We start from the raw sequence: 16,039 nt of genomic DNA on the forward strand, positions 1-16,039 counted from the left end.
TTTGTTTGCTTACACAGTATGGTTCTAGGGGAAAACCAGCATAATCCTCCAAAGTTGTCTTGAGAAAAATGAGATAAAGCCTATAAAATCTTCCAGCTTTCCACCCATTGTGACTGTGGAAGATATTAAAAATAGCATTTCTGAATTCACATATACCCAAATGTAAAATTTTTCTGAAAGTTAAATCAAAAGATAATTTCAGTCTAAAAGTATACTTTTTCTTTTTTTTTTTTTTCTTCGAACAAAACAAAGTTAAACAAGCTTTACATTTCAGAGCAAAATATGCTCTGGAACAGTCATAGTTTTAAGTCAAACTCTCGTATAAGATTTCATTCGCAGAATAGAATCATATTATAAGAATTGTTCATAGGAGTTTACCACAAGTGCCACTAGTACATGATTGCTCCTTCCTTATGTAATGACTGGTAGTTCTTACAGTCATGATAAATAAAAAGAAATATTTTAATACATCTGCTTCTTTTGATAGCTTCGCTTTGTGGCAAAGAATTTGCTTTTAGCTTAATTATGTGCAAGGTAAATCATATTTGAAAATACGATTCACTTCGCATATAATTTTTACTACAGTTTAACATTGTTAATCTGGCCTTAAATCATATTTGAAAATATGATTCACTTCGCATATAATTTTTACTACAGTTTAACATTGTTAATCTGGCCTTAAATGTCATTTGGGGAACCAGTAAAAATACTCGAATTAGCTGTAAGTTTGAATTAAAAAATTATCCCTAATGAGCTACCAGAAACCATTTTCATCACTTTACTTTTACCCATTGAACACCTGGAATATTGTTGTCTGTACATTTAAAATGCGAACTAAGCTACAACAATGGTATTTCATGATTTTGCTATGTGTGCACTGTTGGAAATGTTGAAAAATTGTTCCAAAAACGGATAGGACACTTGAGATCAGCATTAACAGCTCTTGTCTGAGGCTCCCTTGCAGATCTTCGTTCATGTGCATGCACTTTTCTACTAGCCAAGTTACCGATCTCCTAATTCTTGCCTCACTCACCTGTTAGCATACAGTCAAGTAGTGGCTACCATATTATGCGAAAGGCCACGTTACATAGATACAAAGCCTAGCTTTAAGTGAGTTGTATGAACATGCCCCTCCCCACTCATATGAGAATCCCAATTTTGCAGCTAGTGCCGACTTGGCCATGGCATGTGATCTCATGATGTCACACAACCTGCCGACCAATCACTGCATGGCCATGTTACCTGCCAACTTCCACTTACCAGAGGCATACCCATAATTTTTCTCTAAAATGCTTAAAAGTGAAAAGGTGACACATACCAGATTTTGCCCTCAATATGGCATATGTAAGTCTGTGTGTCTTCTAAATATGTTGTCATGTGCAAGCATTGCAGTGTGTTTCAGTAGTATTCACAAAAGTGCATAGATCTGGCAAAGTAACAAAGTGCATGTACACAAAAGGATTTGCAAGGGGACCACAGATGGCAGCCATTAATGCCGTTGCATCGCATCATGCCTCTAAGTGTCTCTCAAATTTTATTCTCTTTTGCCTCTAAGCATTCCATTTAAAATGTGCAGTATTTAACTCTTAAATCAATTTTCGTTTGAGAGCGACAATTTCACTCTCTCCACTGTACACTCCATCATTATAGTTACTTGTTAATAAACGGTAACTAACGGTGTGCTGCCCTTGCCCATAGCAGCCCTGGAGGCCAAGGGGTGGCGGACGGCATTTCTGGTCGTCGCGGTGCTTTGCGCCGCGGTGGATCCTTGGAGTATGGCTCCAGGTCGTCACCATCATCCCGCAGAGGGTCTGGTGCCAGCCTTCCAGCAACACCGCTTGGCATGGGATTCTCAGACACAGGTGAATGTGCCGTTCTCTTCCGGTTCCTTGCACTAGCCTTTAATATGCAGGACTCAAATACTATGCCACCTGTTCCCTTTTAGGTATGCAAATCGATAGCCACTGAGAGGGGTCATTAAAAACTGCACTTTGAGTAAGATCAGCGTCATGTGCATTGCGTGACTGTTTAAAATTTGTTGCAGGGTACTTTTATGTTGCTCTTCTAACACAGCTAATAACTTTGTATGGATGTCATAGAGCAACCTGTTATTAACACGATAGTGTTAGAATCCACATCAGCAGAAAAATTTTGACGATGCCAGGGAATGCGATTTTAATGGTGTCACAAAATTCCCCAATTGGTCAAGTAATTGCTGTCACAAGGTCACATAACATGGTCGAGTGCTGATTGGTTGGCAGGGTGTGTGATGTCACAACACCACATAACATGGCCAAGTTGACAGGTACTCTTGCACGTGGTAGATGTGCACGATGTCATGAAACAGCGTGACATTGCCATGTTTCAGATGCACTGCAGTTGGCATTTGGCAGACACACTGGTTATGTGACATGGTTAAGAGCTGGGGCAGGCTTTACAGTTGGTAGCTGGAGGGGAAAACCAGCAAAAGGAGGATGTGTTGACAAGAAAGGAGTGCACAAGGATGACGCTGGAACACAACTGAATTTTACTACATGGAAATGGTCAAACAGAGCAGGGCGCACGCGTGCATTAGCACCGACGCCACAAGAAGGAAAACATAATTCAGTGATAATGCATGTGCTGCTATCTTGCACGTGGCAAAACTATATCCCATTCATAAAATTATATTCTCTTGCAGAAAACCTGACGGACATGTCACTGACGCATTCAGTGCCTAACTTCTTCTCAGTTGGTAGCTGTTCAGCTGTTGACTGTGTTCAGGCATGTCTAGATGTGTAGGCAGCCCTGTATATCAGATTGGAGTGGAGCCTAAATCAGTGCTCCTTATCTTCCCAAACTAAGTTATGTTTACTGTTACGGAAAAACAACCCGAACTCATGGAAAAAAAAAAAAGAAAAAAAAAACAGCTTGTACGTTTCTGTATGAAGCATAAGTGGCCAGGCCCCATCGAGCACCACAGTATCGTTACAGGTCTCACTGCAGTACAGAAAATTGCTACCGTTTGTAAACTTATAGGTAAAAGACTTGTCAGGCAACATACAAGCAGTCTAGCAACATACACTAGACTCCGTTAGAAGAGACCAAAATATGTGTTAGACTTACTAGAAATGTGTCTTAGCATATGTGCTCCTAAAAGATGTGTGAGCATGCTAGCTGTGTCCAGATATCTGTTACACAGAACAGTGAACAAAATAGCCTCCCAGAGAAAGATTAATCACAAATAAATCATTTGTTGCACTATGCATGAAGGGAGCTGATGACTAAAAGCACAAGACAAGCTCACATTCTCCTGCTTCAAAGTGGCACTGGTCTAGTTCTCTTTTCTTTTTTTTTCTTTCTTGCACTCTTTTTTTATCTCGCTGTGTGTAACAACAGCTGCCAGTTTTGAGTTTCTTTTTTTTTTAGGTTTTGCTTTCGATCCTCCTCCGAGTGCTTCAAAGGTGCCCGGTAGGGTAGCCATGTGGCTCTCTCTTGTCGTTTCCTTTCCACAGCATGGCCATAACCAAAGCAGCACGCCACATGCCTTTCTGTCTGCCACAGGCATTGCATGCAACACCGATACCTGACCATCTGTGCATCGTAGCAATGCGTGTTGAATTCTGTGAGATGAGTCTGAGCTGACTGCAACTGTTGCAGCTGCTCTCTTCTGTGTTTATTAGCTGATCAAATGCAACGCAGCGGACAGGAGAGGGCACGCATGGAGAATGGTGGCATTTTTGACACCTGACGCGTAGTGGCACTGGACATACAGAAACGGGGCGTGCAAGTCCAGCAGGTGCCCATGGAGTCACCGCTTAAGAACAGCAACTGCGTAGCAGTAATTAAAACCAGCAACTGGAGGTCCCACAATTGAGTCTTGGCCCCGAAAGATATGTCTGCTTTGCATGTAGTTTGGCTTCCTCAATTCCCAGTTGCCATTTTTGCAAAGGGTCTATACATCAGTGAATGATGAAAGCTTCAGTTCAAACTTTTCATTTTTTGTGTGTAATGGCCTTGAGTTTTGGAAAAAGTTTCAAAAGTACTGTATTCAAAATTATTCAAAGAAAATACTATTTGCTTTTTATTTGCTTTGTATTTGCTTCAAGCCAGAAGCCAAAAACCACTATTTTCGTACAGGCCTAGCCTACTGTGTTTGTAAATCATCCATAGGGAATATGTTGTACAAAACTGTGCCAAGGATTTAGAGTGTGTAACAGGCAGATTCTTGCATTCTCTTCATCCTTTGTGTCATTCTGCGCTCTGTAAGCAAGTGTTGTTCATTTTCATGAAGTTTTAGTGGCTGCTGCACCGTTAGCTCTTTCTGCTTAGAGGTGCATGTCTGTGCATGCATGCAGGCGGTTCGTGGCGCTCTGACGACCGGTCAGACTGCTCCTCCCTACGCTCGGCAAGCAGTGGCCAGCCCAGCCCCTGTGGCATGAGCCCCAAGCACATGGTCAGCGGCCAGCATCGGTACTTCATCATCAAAGCCAGCACCCAGCGGGCTGTGGATGTGTCTGTCTCCACGGGCCTGTGGTCTTTGGGACCCAGCACTAATCGCAAGCTGCAGGCTGCTATCAGGGTAGGCGGCTGCATGCCTTTCTGCATAGTGTGCTAGCTGAGTGAGAAAGCTGCTTTGAGGTCATTTCACTGATTTAAAGAGACGCAAAATTCCAAGGCTATTGGAACAGTTCAGAGACAAAAGTGTTCAGGCTTTTTTCCCTGCCTTGTGGCAGTGACCAATCAAGGCTGCGATTCTTATTTAGTATGTCCGCTTTCTTTAGTTCCTTCACATTGCTAGCACATCAGCAGTACAGGGCACCTGCTAATATGGGCAGCCTAGGCAGCATGCGAAACGCTGTCACATCGATAGCAACACTGCATGTTTATGTGACCTCTGCAGCTACGATGACTCACCTGGAGAATTTGACACTGCAGAGATGTCACAGAGGCATTAGTTGGCGGGCCTGTTTCTTACAAAACCTTTTGTTTTCTGACCACAGCTAATGTGCAAGCATTTGTGTACACATTCGTAACTATCCTGTAGTGTTCTTTTTTCTCTACTGCATGTAAAGTACAGTAAAACTTCATTAATTCGAAGTGATTGGTACCTCAAAAAATGATCAAATTAACCAGGTTTTCAAATTGGCAAATGCATGAAAAAATTGGACACAGCTGAAAAACCATTGCAATGAGCTGTACATGCTGTAAAATCTCACTATAATGAATACATAAGAAATTGTAAAATAGTTTGATGTGGTTGAAATTTGTAATATGAAATTGCATCAAACACGCACGCAAAAGCAGTGCGGTTTAGTCACTGAAACAACGGCAACTTTGGCAATGCCTAGTAATAGGCATGCGGAGATTTTTTCCTCAGTCTAAGTACACTTTTGAACATACTCACAGCGATTTCAAAGGCTTTAAAAAATACTCTAGTTAAGTCGGCTTCCCCAAACAGTACAGATAGCAAGGGGCATTTGTGCACACTGCAGTTGTGCATCATAGAAAATGGTGCATCAAAGTGAAAACTGTCGCCGTTTTCACCACCTCCTTGAGAGCAGACATGGGTGCATGGTGGTTACTGCAAGTCTACAGGCATTCGTGTTGCGATTTTCGGGGCACTGCCAATTGGTGCAAGAGACGCAATGCATGCTAGCTGCCTAGTTGCTATTATCCACATCACCATCTTCCATGCCGCTGTTGACATGTGCGAGATAAAAGCACAAACTTTTGTGTGAATACTTGCTGCACCACCCCCAGTTCATTGCGCAATGTGGCAAAGCCTGCTGCCTGCCATATGAGTGGGCTCCGTTTGGCACTAAGGAAGTAGATGTATTCGTTCTAGAGCAAAGTATGATATATGCGGTGAAAATTACATGTGTTTATCAAAAATATTTAAGGAGTTTGATATAGCAAATAATTCGTAGGACCGCGAAAAATTGTTTATTTTGAAATATCGTTGTAATGAAAAATCTGTGATTATAAGCCAGTCGTCAAACCTAGGTATGAAAATGACGTACCTTGGCAGTAGGCACGTGTGTAGACAAGCAAAACATCAAATAAAAATGTTTCACTAAATTAAGTTATTTTCTTCTGCGTGATTGCACCGAGCATTGACGGTACGGACTGTGTTCATGTGCAAAACATGAGAGTTCGATATGGTCTTATCTTCAGTGTTCTTTGAAGTTTGAAAACCTTTTCTTGGTCTTTCAAAAGGATTGCGGCGGTCGATGGGGCCATGCTAGCTGTCTCCAGAAGCCGATTCGCTTTTTTTCTACATCGATTTCTTTGGCACCTTGGCTGGCTACAGTCATCGTAAGATGCGCACAAACTTTGCAATACCATAATCTGCAAAAAAAAAAAAAAAAGAAAAGAAAAGAAAAGAACTGCACGCGTGAATGGCACGAAAGATTGACCGATGAACGACACGCAACACAGAAAAAATAATATGCAGGACGGCTAGGCTGGCTGGCTACTGCATATTAAACCAAAGCCTTGTGGTGGCTCTAGAAGCTGGCGCTAGATGTGCTCGTGATGATAGCTACAGCCCACAGACCATACACCCAGAAACGATGGTTTGTTTCACGTGACAGTTGTGATGCTGTTATATATATAGAATATATATTGTCACGCACTTCCTGCGGTCCTTATTGAAGGAAGATGAGGTTTGGCGGAATAAGCAGAAGAGGACGAGGAAGCTGGGTCTGTCCGCTGTGGTGTGCTAATCTCCAGCGTATCCTACCATCTGTGTAAATAAGCGTCGTAACAAGTGTGGTGGAGTTTGCGGGCTACAGATCACCACGGAACCTCTCCTACTTCGCCGGAGCAGAAGAATTGCTGGGCTACCCCCCCTTCGGACGGAGATGGCGCAAGCAGATGGTTCAACGCAGCACACGCCAGCAGCTCATCCGACCACCCACAGCCTTATCGGGAACCCCGGCACATCTATGGCAAGCCCGGGGAAGACGTGGATGACTGACTCACCCACTACAATCGGGTGAGCAAATACAACCGCTGGGATGCGACTACCAAGTTGGCGAATGCGGTATTTTTTCTTGAAGAAACTGCGCTAACATGGTTTGACAATCATGAAGCATCTCTTATCACCTGGGATTGCTTCATGGAAGAAATGAGAATGGGATTTGGTCATGCCGATGCTCGAAAAAAAAGCGCCGAACAGACTCTGGCTCAACGAGCGCAAGTACCAGGGGAGACCTGCACAACTTAGAAGAAGTCCTCAAGCTGCGCAGAATAGTTGATGCTCGGATGACTGAGGAAGACAGAGTGGGTCATCTCCTGAAAGGAATAGCGCAAGACGTGTACAACTTTCTTATCTGCAAGGACGATTTGAATACCACTGCTGATGTAACACGACACTGCCGCACGTTTGAATCTTTGAAGCGACGCCGTATCATTCCGAAGTTTGGTCGGCTGCCTAATGTGACAACTGTCGCTAGTGTGGATGTGCCCGAGACGACAAGCCTGGCAGATACAATTCGCCAGATCGTCCGCGAAGAGCTTCGGAGGCATCAAGATATTGGGGGCCACGTCAGACCCGTCTACAGTGGCACCTCTTCGTCAGACAAGTACCCATCTTCTACCTGTTATGATCCCTCTGTTACGTCTCCTTTGGACACCCGATGCTCTGCTGCTCATCGCCCGAACATCCAGCCTCTCACCACCAACGTCTACAACAACTAGCACTCTCATCCTCCTCGTCGACCACATCCAGAGCATGAAACGTTTAATACAAGCGACGATGAGCCTTATTCATCGAATGAACGTGAGCCGCCAGTGTGTTATGCCTGTGGAATAATCGGCCACATTTCCCGCTTTAGCCGCAACCGTCATCCGTATCAGCAGTATCGCCGACAGTGGGTGAACTCCCGTACAAGGCTTCCTGCTGACAATGATGATTCATATAGAAGAACACCTGGCCGGAATGAGTACAGAGCAACAGCTAGCCGACAAGAACGCAGAATGGCGTTGAACGGAAACGAATCACCGGCCTCTGACCGTAGCCTGACACCACCATCTCGGCGCCTACCACGCTCCCCTTCTCCCCGACGATGGTCGCCACCTCCGGAAAACTAGTGAGTGCGGCCGATGGAGGTGAGGTCACAAATGATTCTAGCTTACCCATGCCTCTGCTCGTTTCGATGTTAAAGAACCGAATTGAAGTGTTTGTGGACGGTGTACGTGCTATGGCGTTGTTGGACACAGGTGCAACTATTTCTATTATAAGTCTCGCTTTTAAAAACTGCCTTGGTCGTAAAATTATGTTTGCTTGGGATAGTACGACAACATTATGTGGTGTTGGTGGCGAACCACTTAACCCACTTGGAGTCTGTTCCGTGAATCTTGTTATCGCCGGCCACACATTCCGAACTGAATTCGCAGTACTTACTCGATCAACGCATGACGTAATTCTTGGACTCGATTTTCTGGAGCAATGTGGGGCCACTCTCGACTTTCGCAATGCAGACATTTCTGTGAACACTCGAATTGAATCTGCTTTGCGTGAAAATTCGCGGACCCATCCTAGCACGCTTTCGGTTTCGGAAGACAGTCATTCCTGCAATGTCAGCAGAGTTTATACGAGTTGTTAGTTCCAGCTGTGCCATTGATGCGTTCGACGCTGTGGTTGAACCACTCACCCTCAACTGCGCGAAGAAAAGTATTCTGATTCCCCGCTGCATCATCTCAGTCATGAATGGCCATTTTTCTTTGTAGACGACTAACTGCTCTAACGAACCTGTTGTATTACCATGTGGTCTAAAACTTGCCAACTTTGACGAAGACACTTTTAAATCAGTGGCCGTGCTTAGCACAGACAATTCCCAGCCTGCCGCATGCTCAGAAGAAGATGAGACAAAATTTCTTGCCATGATTAACAAATCCCTGCCAACAAGTGACCGTCACAGTTTAGTGGAAGTTCTGGCGAAACATACTGCGGCTTTCGATTTCTCTCGGGACTCGCCACCACGGATTCCCATTTCCTGTACTCAGCACCGAATCGATACAGGAACTGCTGATCCAATCCGCCAAAAGCCTTATCGTGTATCCCCATCAGAGCGCCAAACAATCGAAGAACAAGTTCGTGACATGCTGCATAAGGGCATCATTCAGGAATCGTCCAGCCCGTGGGCTGCCCCTGTGATTCGAGTCAAAAAGAAAGATGGCACATGGCGATTTTGTGTTGATTATCGACGTCTGAATACTGTTACCAAGAAGGACGTGTATCCCCTGCCACGTATTGATGACGCCATTGATTGCTTACATTCCGCCTCCTATTTTTCCTCAGTTGACCTGCGATCAGGCTATTGGCAGATCCCCATGCACCCGGAAGATAAAGAAAAGACGGCATCCATCACCCCAGACGGGCTGTATGAATTTAATGTGATGCCATTTGGATTATGTAACGCTCCAGCCACGTTCGAAAGATTCATGGATACAGTTTTGCGCGGGCTGAAATGGCACATTTGTACGTGTTATTTGGACGATGTAGTGATATTCGGGACAGCTTTTCATGAACACAACAGTCGATTAGAGATTGTCTTGGAGTGTATTGAGAAAGCTGGTCTGGTACTCAATTCCAAGAAATGTCATTTTGGAGAACGCCAGACTGTGGTACTTGGACATCTCATAGACAAGGATGGAATCAGGCCTGATCCGAAAAAGATCGAAGCTGTCACTTGTTTTAAACCGCCGAAATCGTTAAAACAGCTCAGGAGTTCTTTGGGGCTTTGCTCCTATTTTTGGCGTTTTGTTCCGAAGTTTGCTGATCTAGCATATCCCCTTACTTGTCTTCTGCAAAAAGATATGCCTTTCAAGTGGACTGCCGATTGTGACTCCGCCTTTCGTCAGTTAAAGTTCATTTTGACATCAGGACCAGTACTACGCCACTTCTGTCTATCAGCTCCAACAGAACTTCACACTGACGCCAGCGCAGTTGGAATTGGTGCTGTGCTCATACAGCGCCACAATGGCGATGAACATGTCGTTGCATATGCAAGCCGTTCTTTGAGCAAGGCTGAACGTAATTACACAGTAACTGAACAGGAATGCTTAGCTGTTGTATTCGGTGTGCAACGGTTTAGGTCATATCTTTATGGATGTGCATTTAAAATTGTGACGGACCATCATTCCTTATGTTGGCTTGTAAACCTTCGTGACCCATGTGGACGCCTTGCGCGGTGGACTTAGCGCCTTCAAGAATTCAATTTTACTGTGTCTTTTAAGAGTGGTCGTAAGCACGGTGATGCTGACTGCTTATCACGGTTGCCACTTGAAACTACTGATTGCGACAATGAGGTCTTGGATGAATATATAGCGGCTATCTCTACAAGTTTCCCTGATGTTGGTGAATTCAAGATTGCGCAGCGGCACGACAACGAGTTGGCGCCGCTTTTTGAGGCAGCAAGTTCCCGGAACCCTACGACCTCATTCTGCATTCGTGACGGTGTACTATACAGGAAGAACTACTCGTCAGTAGGTGCGCGGCTTCTTCTGGTAGTTCCTACAAGTCTTAGGTGTCAGGTTCTTCGGGTAATGCACGACGATGCCACAGCTGGACACTTGGGTTTCGCAAGGACATTGCACAGGACTAAGGAATGTTTTTATTGGCCGAAGATGCGTCAAACTACTCAACGTTATGTGGCCAGCTGCCTCCAGTGCCAGCGTTTCAAGCACCCAACCTGCTCACCGCCGGGTCATCTTCAGCCTATAACGCCACCACGAACCCCATTCGAACAGGCGGGAATTGATCTTCTAGGACCGTTTCCCCCGTTCCTCCAACGGAAACCGCTGGGTCATAGTGTGCGTAGACTACCTTACGCGGTACTGTGAAACTGCTGCTATACCATCAGCCACTGCTTCTGATGTCTCGGCGTTCCTCCTACGGTCCATCATTCTTCGACATGGGCCTCTTCGTGTGTTAATAAGCGATCGTGGCCGACAGTTTACAGCAGCAGTTGTAGAAGAACTTCTTCGCCTCTGCTCATCCCATTTTCGCCATTCAACTCCTTACCACCCACAAACAAACGGTCTTACCGAACGCACCAATCGGACGCTTAGCAATATGCTCGCAATGTATGTCGACTCCCGCCACAAAAACTGGGATGAAGTCCTTCCGTTTATAACATACGCATTTAACACTGCTAAGCACGAAACGACAGGCTACAGTCCGTTTTTTCTTCTCTATGCACGACCTCCATGAAGCACTTTGGACACGTTTCTGCCTTTCTCACTCCCTGCTGAAACTTCACTAGCGCATACTCTCTCTTTGGCTGAAGAAGCTCGTCGACTCGCTAGACTTCGCACTCTAGCCTCCCAGGAACGCTACAAGCAACGCTACGACAAGCGTCATCAAGATGGTAATTATGTCCCTGGTGACTTGGTGTGGCTTTAGACGCCGTTGCGTAAGCGCGGCTTGTGCCAGAAACTGTTGCACCACTATACTGGCCCTTTCGTTGTATTGGAACGCCTCAGCGCAGTAAACTTCGTAGTCTCTCGCGTGACCACCCAAGGGCGTCGTTCTTGTAAGACTCAAGTAGTCCACGTGGCCCGCATGAAGCCCTTCTATCAACGTGACGAACCTTGACTCGCCCGGCGGGCATCATCTGCGAAGGGGGCAGTGTCACGCGCTTCCCGCGGTCCTTATTGAAGGAAGATGAGGTTTGGCAAAATAAGCAGAAGAGGACGAGGAAGCTGGGTCTGTCCGCTGTGGTGTGCTAATCTCCAGCGTATCCTACCATCTGTGTAAATAAACGTCGTAATAATATATATCTATATATCTATATTCTATATATATATATATGTATTTAGAAGGAAAAATAAAATGCATACATTATTCTGAAGTATACGCTATTATGAAATTCATAATTCTGAAATATTTTTACATTGAAGACATAAGAAGTCTGCTGGGGATTTTTAAAAAATTGTTCATTTGAAAACCTTATTAATGGGGTGTTCATAGTAACGAGATTTGACTGTATTGAAGAGGGGTTTATTGGAGGTTGTTCGGAGGACTGGAAACTGCGACCGGTTACGCAAGACGATCATAGAGCGAAGCACAATCCCGTCCGAACGACAGACCGAGCTTCCAGTGCGCGCGCCAGCCGATAGACCAGGAACCCAGCAGTCTTCATTGTTGTTTGCTTCGGCGCTGTATCATCTTCTTTCTTACAGTATTCATATTCTTTATATCAAGGTTTATTTATTTTATTTATTTATTTTCAATGCTTTCAAGGCCCGGAGGCATTACAGAGAGGAGGGGCATACAAAATCAGCCTTAGTCTTAAAATTTTCGACATCGGTGATGGCAGTGACGAAGGCAGGGAGGTGGTTCCAGCCATTCGCAGTTCGAGGAATAAATGAATCCAAACAAAGTGTGGTTCGGCAGTGCGGGATCCCTACCTTGAGGCTGTGATCAATGCGTGAGGATATATAAGAAGGAGGAAGAAATAACTGATCTTCGAGAATAGGATTAGTGTAATAAATTCGGTGAAAAAGACATAAGCGAAAATATTTACGACGCAGAGAAAGCACAAGAAGACCAAGGGTTGATTTTATTGCAGATACGCGTGCAGTTTGTGAAAAATTAGAAACAATAAAGTGGGCGGCGCGGTTCTGAACGGAGTCTAAACTGTTAAAGTTACTTGATCAGGATCCCAAATAGAGCATGCATAATGCCGCGAAACCTTCAAAACTGTATTTGTTGTTTTTTAACAGCCACCGGCATGCGGCCTTATCACACTGATTCTGGATCGCATATCAGTTCCGTATTCTTTGTTTGTTAATGCTCGATGTCGCAAGTCACACCTTTATCAGTTTCGTTGTGGCGCAAGATGCACCGAGATCTGTCCCGAAGATTCCGGCCACTCGTGTGTCTTTCTACAATGTTCCAGCTTGTGCTGGTAGCAATTGCGACATTATCTAGATTGTTCTCAGCAGCCTTTAAATTGAGCGTTGACGAGAGCGACGGGCATTCTTTGTTCGATGATCGACGAGCACGTTTGTTGCTATTGCCGCCGCCGAGTTGCTTAGTTCTTTTGCAGGCGCAGGTCAGCCCAATAAAGAGTTAATTTCAGTACCATCAAGCCTGTGTCTTCTTTTGGTGTCAACGGCCTTGTCACCACTAAGTGACAATATTCTAGTTTGGGTCTTATTAATATCCTATACAAATGAATTCCTAGCGGTATGGCATTGTGTTGCACATGCAACCTAAAGCAATAAATTAAAAATGTGTAACAATGCTGGCAGAAATCTAAATATATCAAGCATCTGCAATGCTCTTTATTTTTCTTTTTTTTTTTTAGTGTGGTTTCGAGGGGCCCTCACTTTATTGTTTTATAGCAAAACTTGAATCAGGCATTTCCACATGGCATCCTGACCCAAATTAACTTGGCTGGCTCAGGCTACCACTTCTAATTGTTTGGTCAAATTTTTATTACAAATTATGAGACCGCACAGATTTGTTGAAATACGTGGAATTAAGGCTTTTCTGTAGTGCATTCCTCTCAAGGCAGATAATTATAGTTGCAGCATGTGCCGTTGCTGTGAACTTTCCTGCAGGGACCAGAATGCATATGCATGCAGGCAGTAATTCTCAAAAACCGCTTCTCGCTTGTAACAGCAGTATTTTCCCTGGTCTGTTAGTCGCAAGTACCACATTTTGACGGGAGGAGAAACGCAAGGCACCCATGTACTGTGTGGTGTCAGTTTGTGTTAAAGAATCTCCAAGTGGTTGATTAAGCTGGAGGCGTCTTCTTTGGCATCCCCTGCAAGTTGTAAACTATCTTGCTTTGTGACGTTAACCCCCATTTAAACACCTTACCATACCTATCAGTATTAAGGCTTTACACGTCGTATTCCTTTCTGCAAAAGCAGATGTGATAATTTTGTACATTAGTTTTTGTCTGTTCTGGAGGCTTAGCAGGAGGGATGTGTTTTCAAAAGTACACAGTACTTTCCAGTAAAGTCTGTAGTTATTCAGTGGACACTAAGCGGCTGCATTGCTTGACGTTCAAGCAACTTGCTATTGGCACAGTTTCACATGGAATCTTCTTTTGTTTTTGCTCCTGTCATTGCAGATGTTGTGGAAGAGTGCAGTTTATGGGCTGATAACGGTCGCATAGAAATTGGTTTCTCTGCAATTTTGAAAACACACACACTGTAACATCCAGGTGCAGTTTGCTCGGGGCACCTTAACCTCCAAGTAAAATGTGAGCCACGTGCAGTACCGGACTTGATAAAAGCCGTACCAGTTGGAATGAGCATGAAGTGTTTTTGCAAAAAGACAGGTTGGCCCATGCTGACGTCATCTTTATGTTTGTGTTAGAGGCTGTTTCATGCTGTCTTGCCGTACACAAATTGCTTTCACTTCTCTTAACCAGGAGGGCAAGGAAGTAGTACTGATATTCTCCGTGCAAGGCAGTGGGCAGTTCCAGGGCTACGCTGTGCTCCAGGGACCTGCCTCCAACATCAGCTGGCCAACAGATGACCTCGATGGAAACTCCGGTGGCCGCTGCTACTTTATTGCGTGGAAGCACAGGCAAGGGCTTGCAGCAATTATTAGCCTATTATCTCAATACCTGAGCCAATGAGCCGACCCTGACCTAGCTGAAACTTGTACTCATCATATTGGCAGTGAACATAATTACATTCATCAGATATCAGTGTTGCTGTTACAGAGCTCTCAGTAAAGAGTTTTGTTCTGTACTGATTGATGAAAAAAAGAAAAAAAATCCTTGGTTGGGCAATATGTATGTGAGTGGTTGTAATGTATATTCTAGTTTAAAGAAATCATTTTTAAGAAGGGGCGATTAAGAGGTGGATGCCAGCAATAGAAACTGTCTTATATCCATCTGGTACATGATTGGCATTGAAATGAAAAGAAAGTGGACAGGGTAATCAGAGGTGAAGATGTAAAGAAGACACTAGTGATACACTAAAAAAATAGAGCAAGAGAAAGAACTATTTACAGTTATATACAACTATACTATGGCAAACTTTTAATTTGTATCTTGGGGACAGAATGTTTTCTGTTTGCGCCATTATCTTGGCACCTATTCAACGAGCTTTGGACATAAATAGTCTTAAAAGCTTAAATCTATGGTAAATTCACATAAGAAAGCATATTTATTATTTCTAATATATCTGTCCTGGAAAGAGTCTTATGGTTTTTCCTAAACCTTAGCAGTTGTCCAGCAAATCCATTTCACATTGCCTACCCTTATGGAAGCTTACTGACGCCTGTGTATATCTTTACTTGTGCGAGTTTTAGTAGGTTGGTCTGCAAATGTGAGCATGCACCAGAAAGCTGTTACACCCTCTAATAAATCGTTTGGCAGGGAAGAACAAAAGGAAGCAGAACTTGAAAAGCCACTTGCATTTATACTCAAAAGCCCTACAGCATCTAATGCAGATGCCAACAGGGGTGCGTGAATAGTACTTGAATAACCAGATATGAATCGAACTGCATGTTCTCGTAATATTTCATTTGTGATCAAATGCGTCCAGTATCCAGGCAGAGTCCTTCAATACTTACTGATCGCTAAACGTTTTGATCGCTATGGGAGAGCTTCAGATGTGCTATCACCCAAGGGACCTTGGCACTGTTGTGATCAAGAAGGGAGCATCTCAACTGCTAATTTTATGGTGAAACTTGACGTTTGGTGAAATTCTAACTTGACTTGATGTACTCCGCCGGTTGAAAACATGGGCTAAAAGACTGAAAGTTTGGGAGATGTTGTCAGCTTCTGCTTTGCAGAAGGAAATTGGGAAGTTTGTGTTGGTTGCTATTAATTTCCTTGCAGGGTTTGTCATGTGTAATAAGCAGACAGCTTTCTGTAATAATCTGGTGCAATTGAGAGAAAAAAAATGATAGGTGTGCTTTGATTGTAGAAGTTTTAGTAAAAATTACCAGCCTGTGCTTTGTGTGCTTGCAGGTGTAATCTGCCCTTCCAGAACACAAGACATCTGCTGAATCCTTGGAATGATAACAAGAAGGTACAGATAAGCCGAGATGGGCAGGTTGGTGTTGTGTTTTTATACC

The 16,039-nt window shown here is 44.1% G+C and overlaps 1 protein-coding gene across 2 annotated transcripts in view; it reads left to right on the forward strand.

Moving 5' to 3' along the window:
- Positions 1-16,039, forward strand: part of LOC146198332 (3'-5' RNA helicase YTHDC2-like) — a 67,972-nt gene that overhangs the window by 47,750 nt on the left and 4,183 nt on the right. The window contains exons 24-27 of one of the 2 annotated variants that reach the window (XM_084593773.1): positions 1,699-1,862; positions 4,338-4,561; positions 14,379-14,536; positions 15,933-16,017. In XM_084593773.1, the coding sequence (XP_084449899.1) occupies positions 1,699-1,862; positions 4,338-4,561; positions 14,379-14,536; positions 15,933-16,017 (631 nt within the window). The remainder of the gene's footprint in view (positions 1-1,698; positions 1,863-4,337; positions 4,562-14,378; positions 14,537-15,932; positions 16,018-16,039) is intronic. The other variant, XM_084593774.1, reaches the window with a different exon arrangement.

This window comes from Amblyomma maculatum, chromosome 2 (assembly GCF_055883805.1).
Source record: "Amblyomma maculatum isolate TAMU_Amacu chromosome 2, ASM5588380v1, whole genome shotgun sequence".
NCBI classification, from domain to species: domain Eukaryota; kingdom Metazoa; phylum Arthropoda; class Arachnida; order Ixodida; family Ixodidae; genus Amblyomma; species Amblyomma maculatum.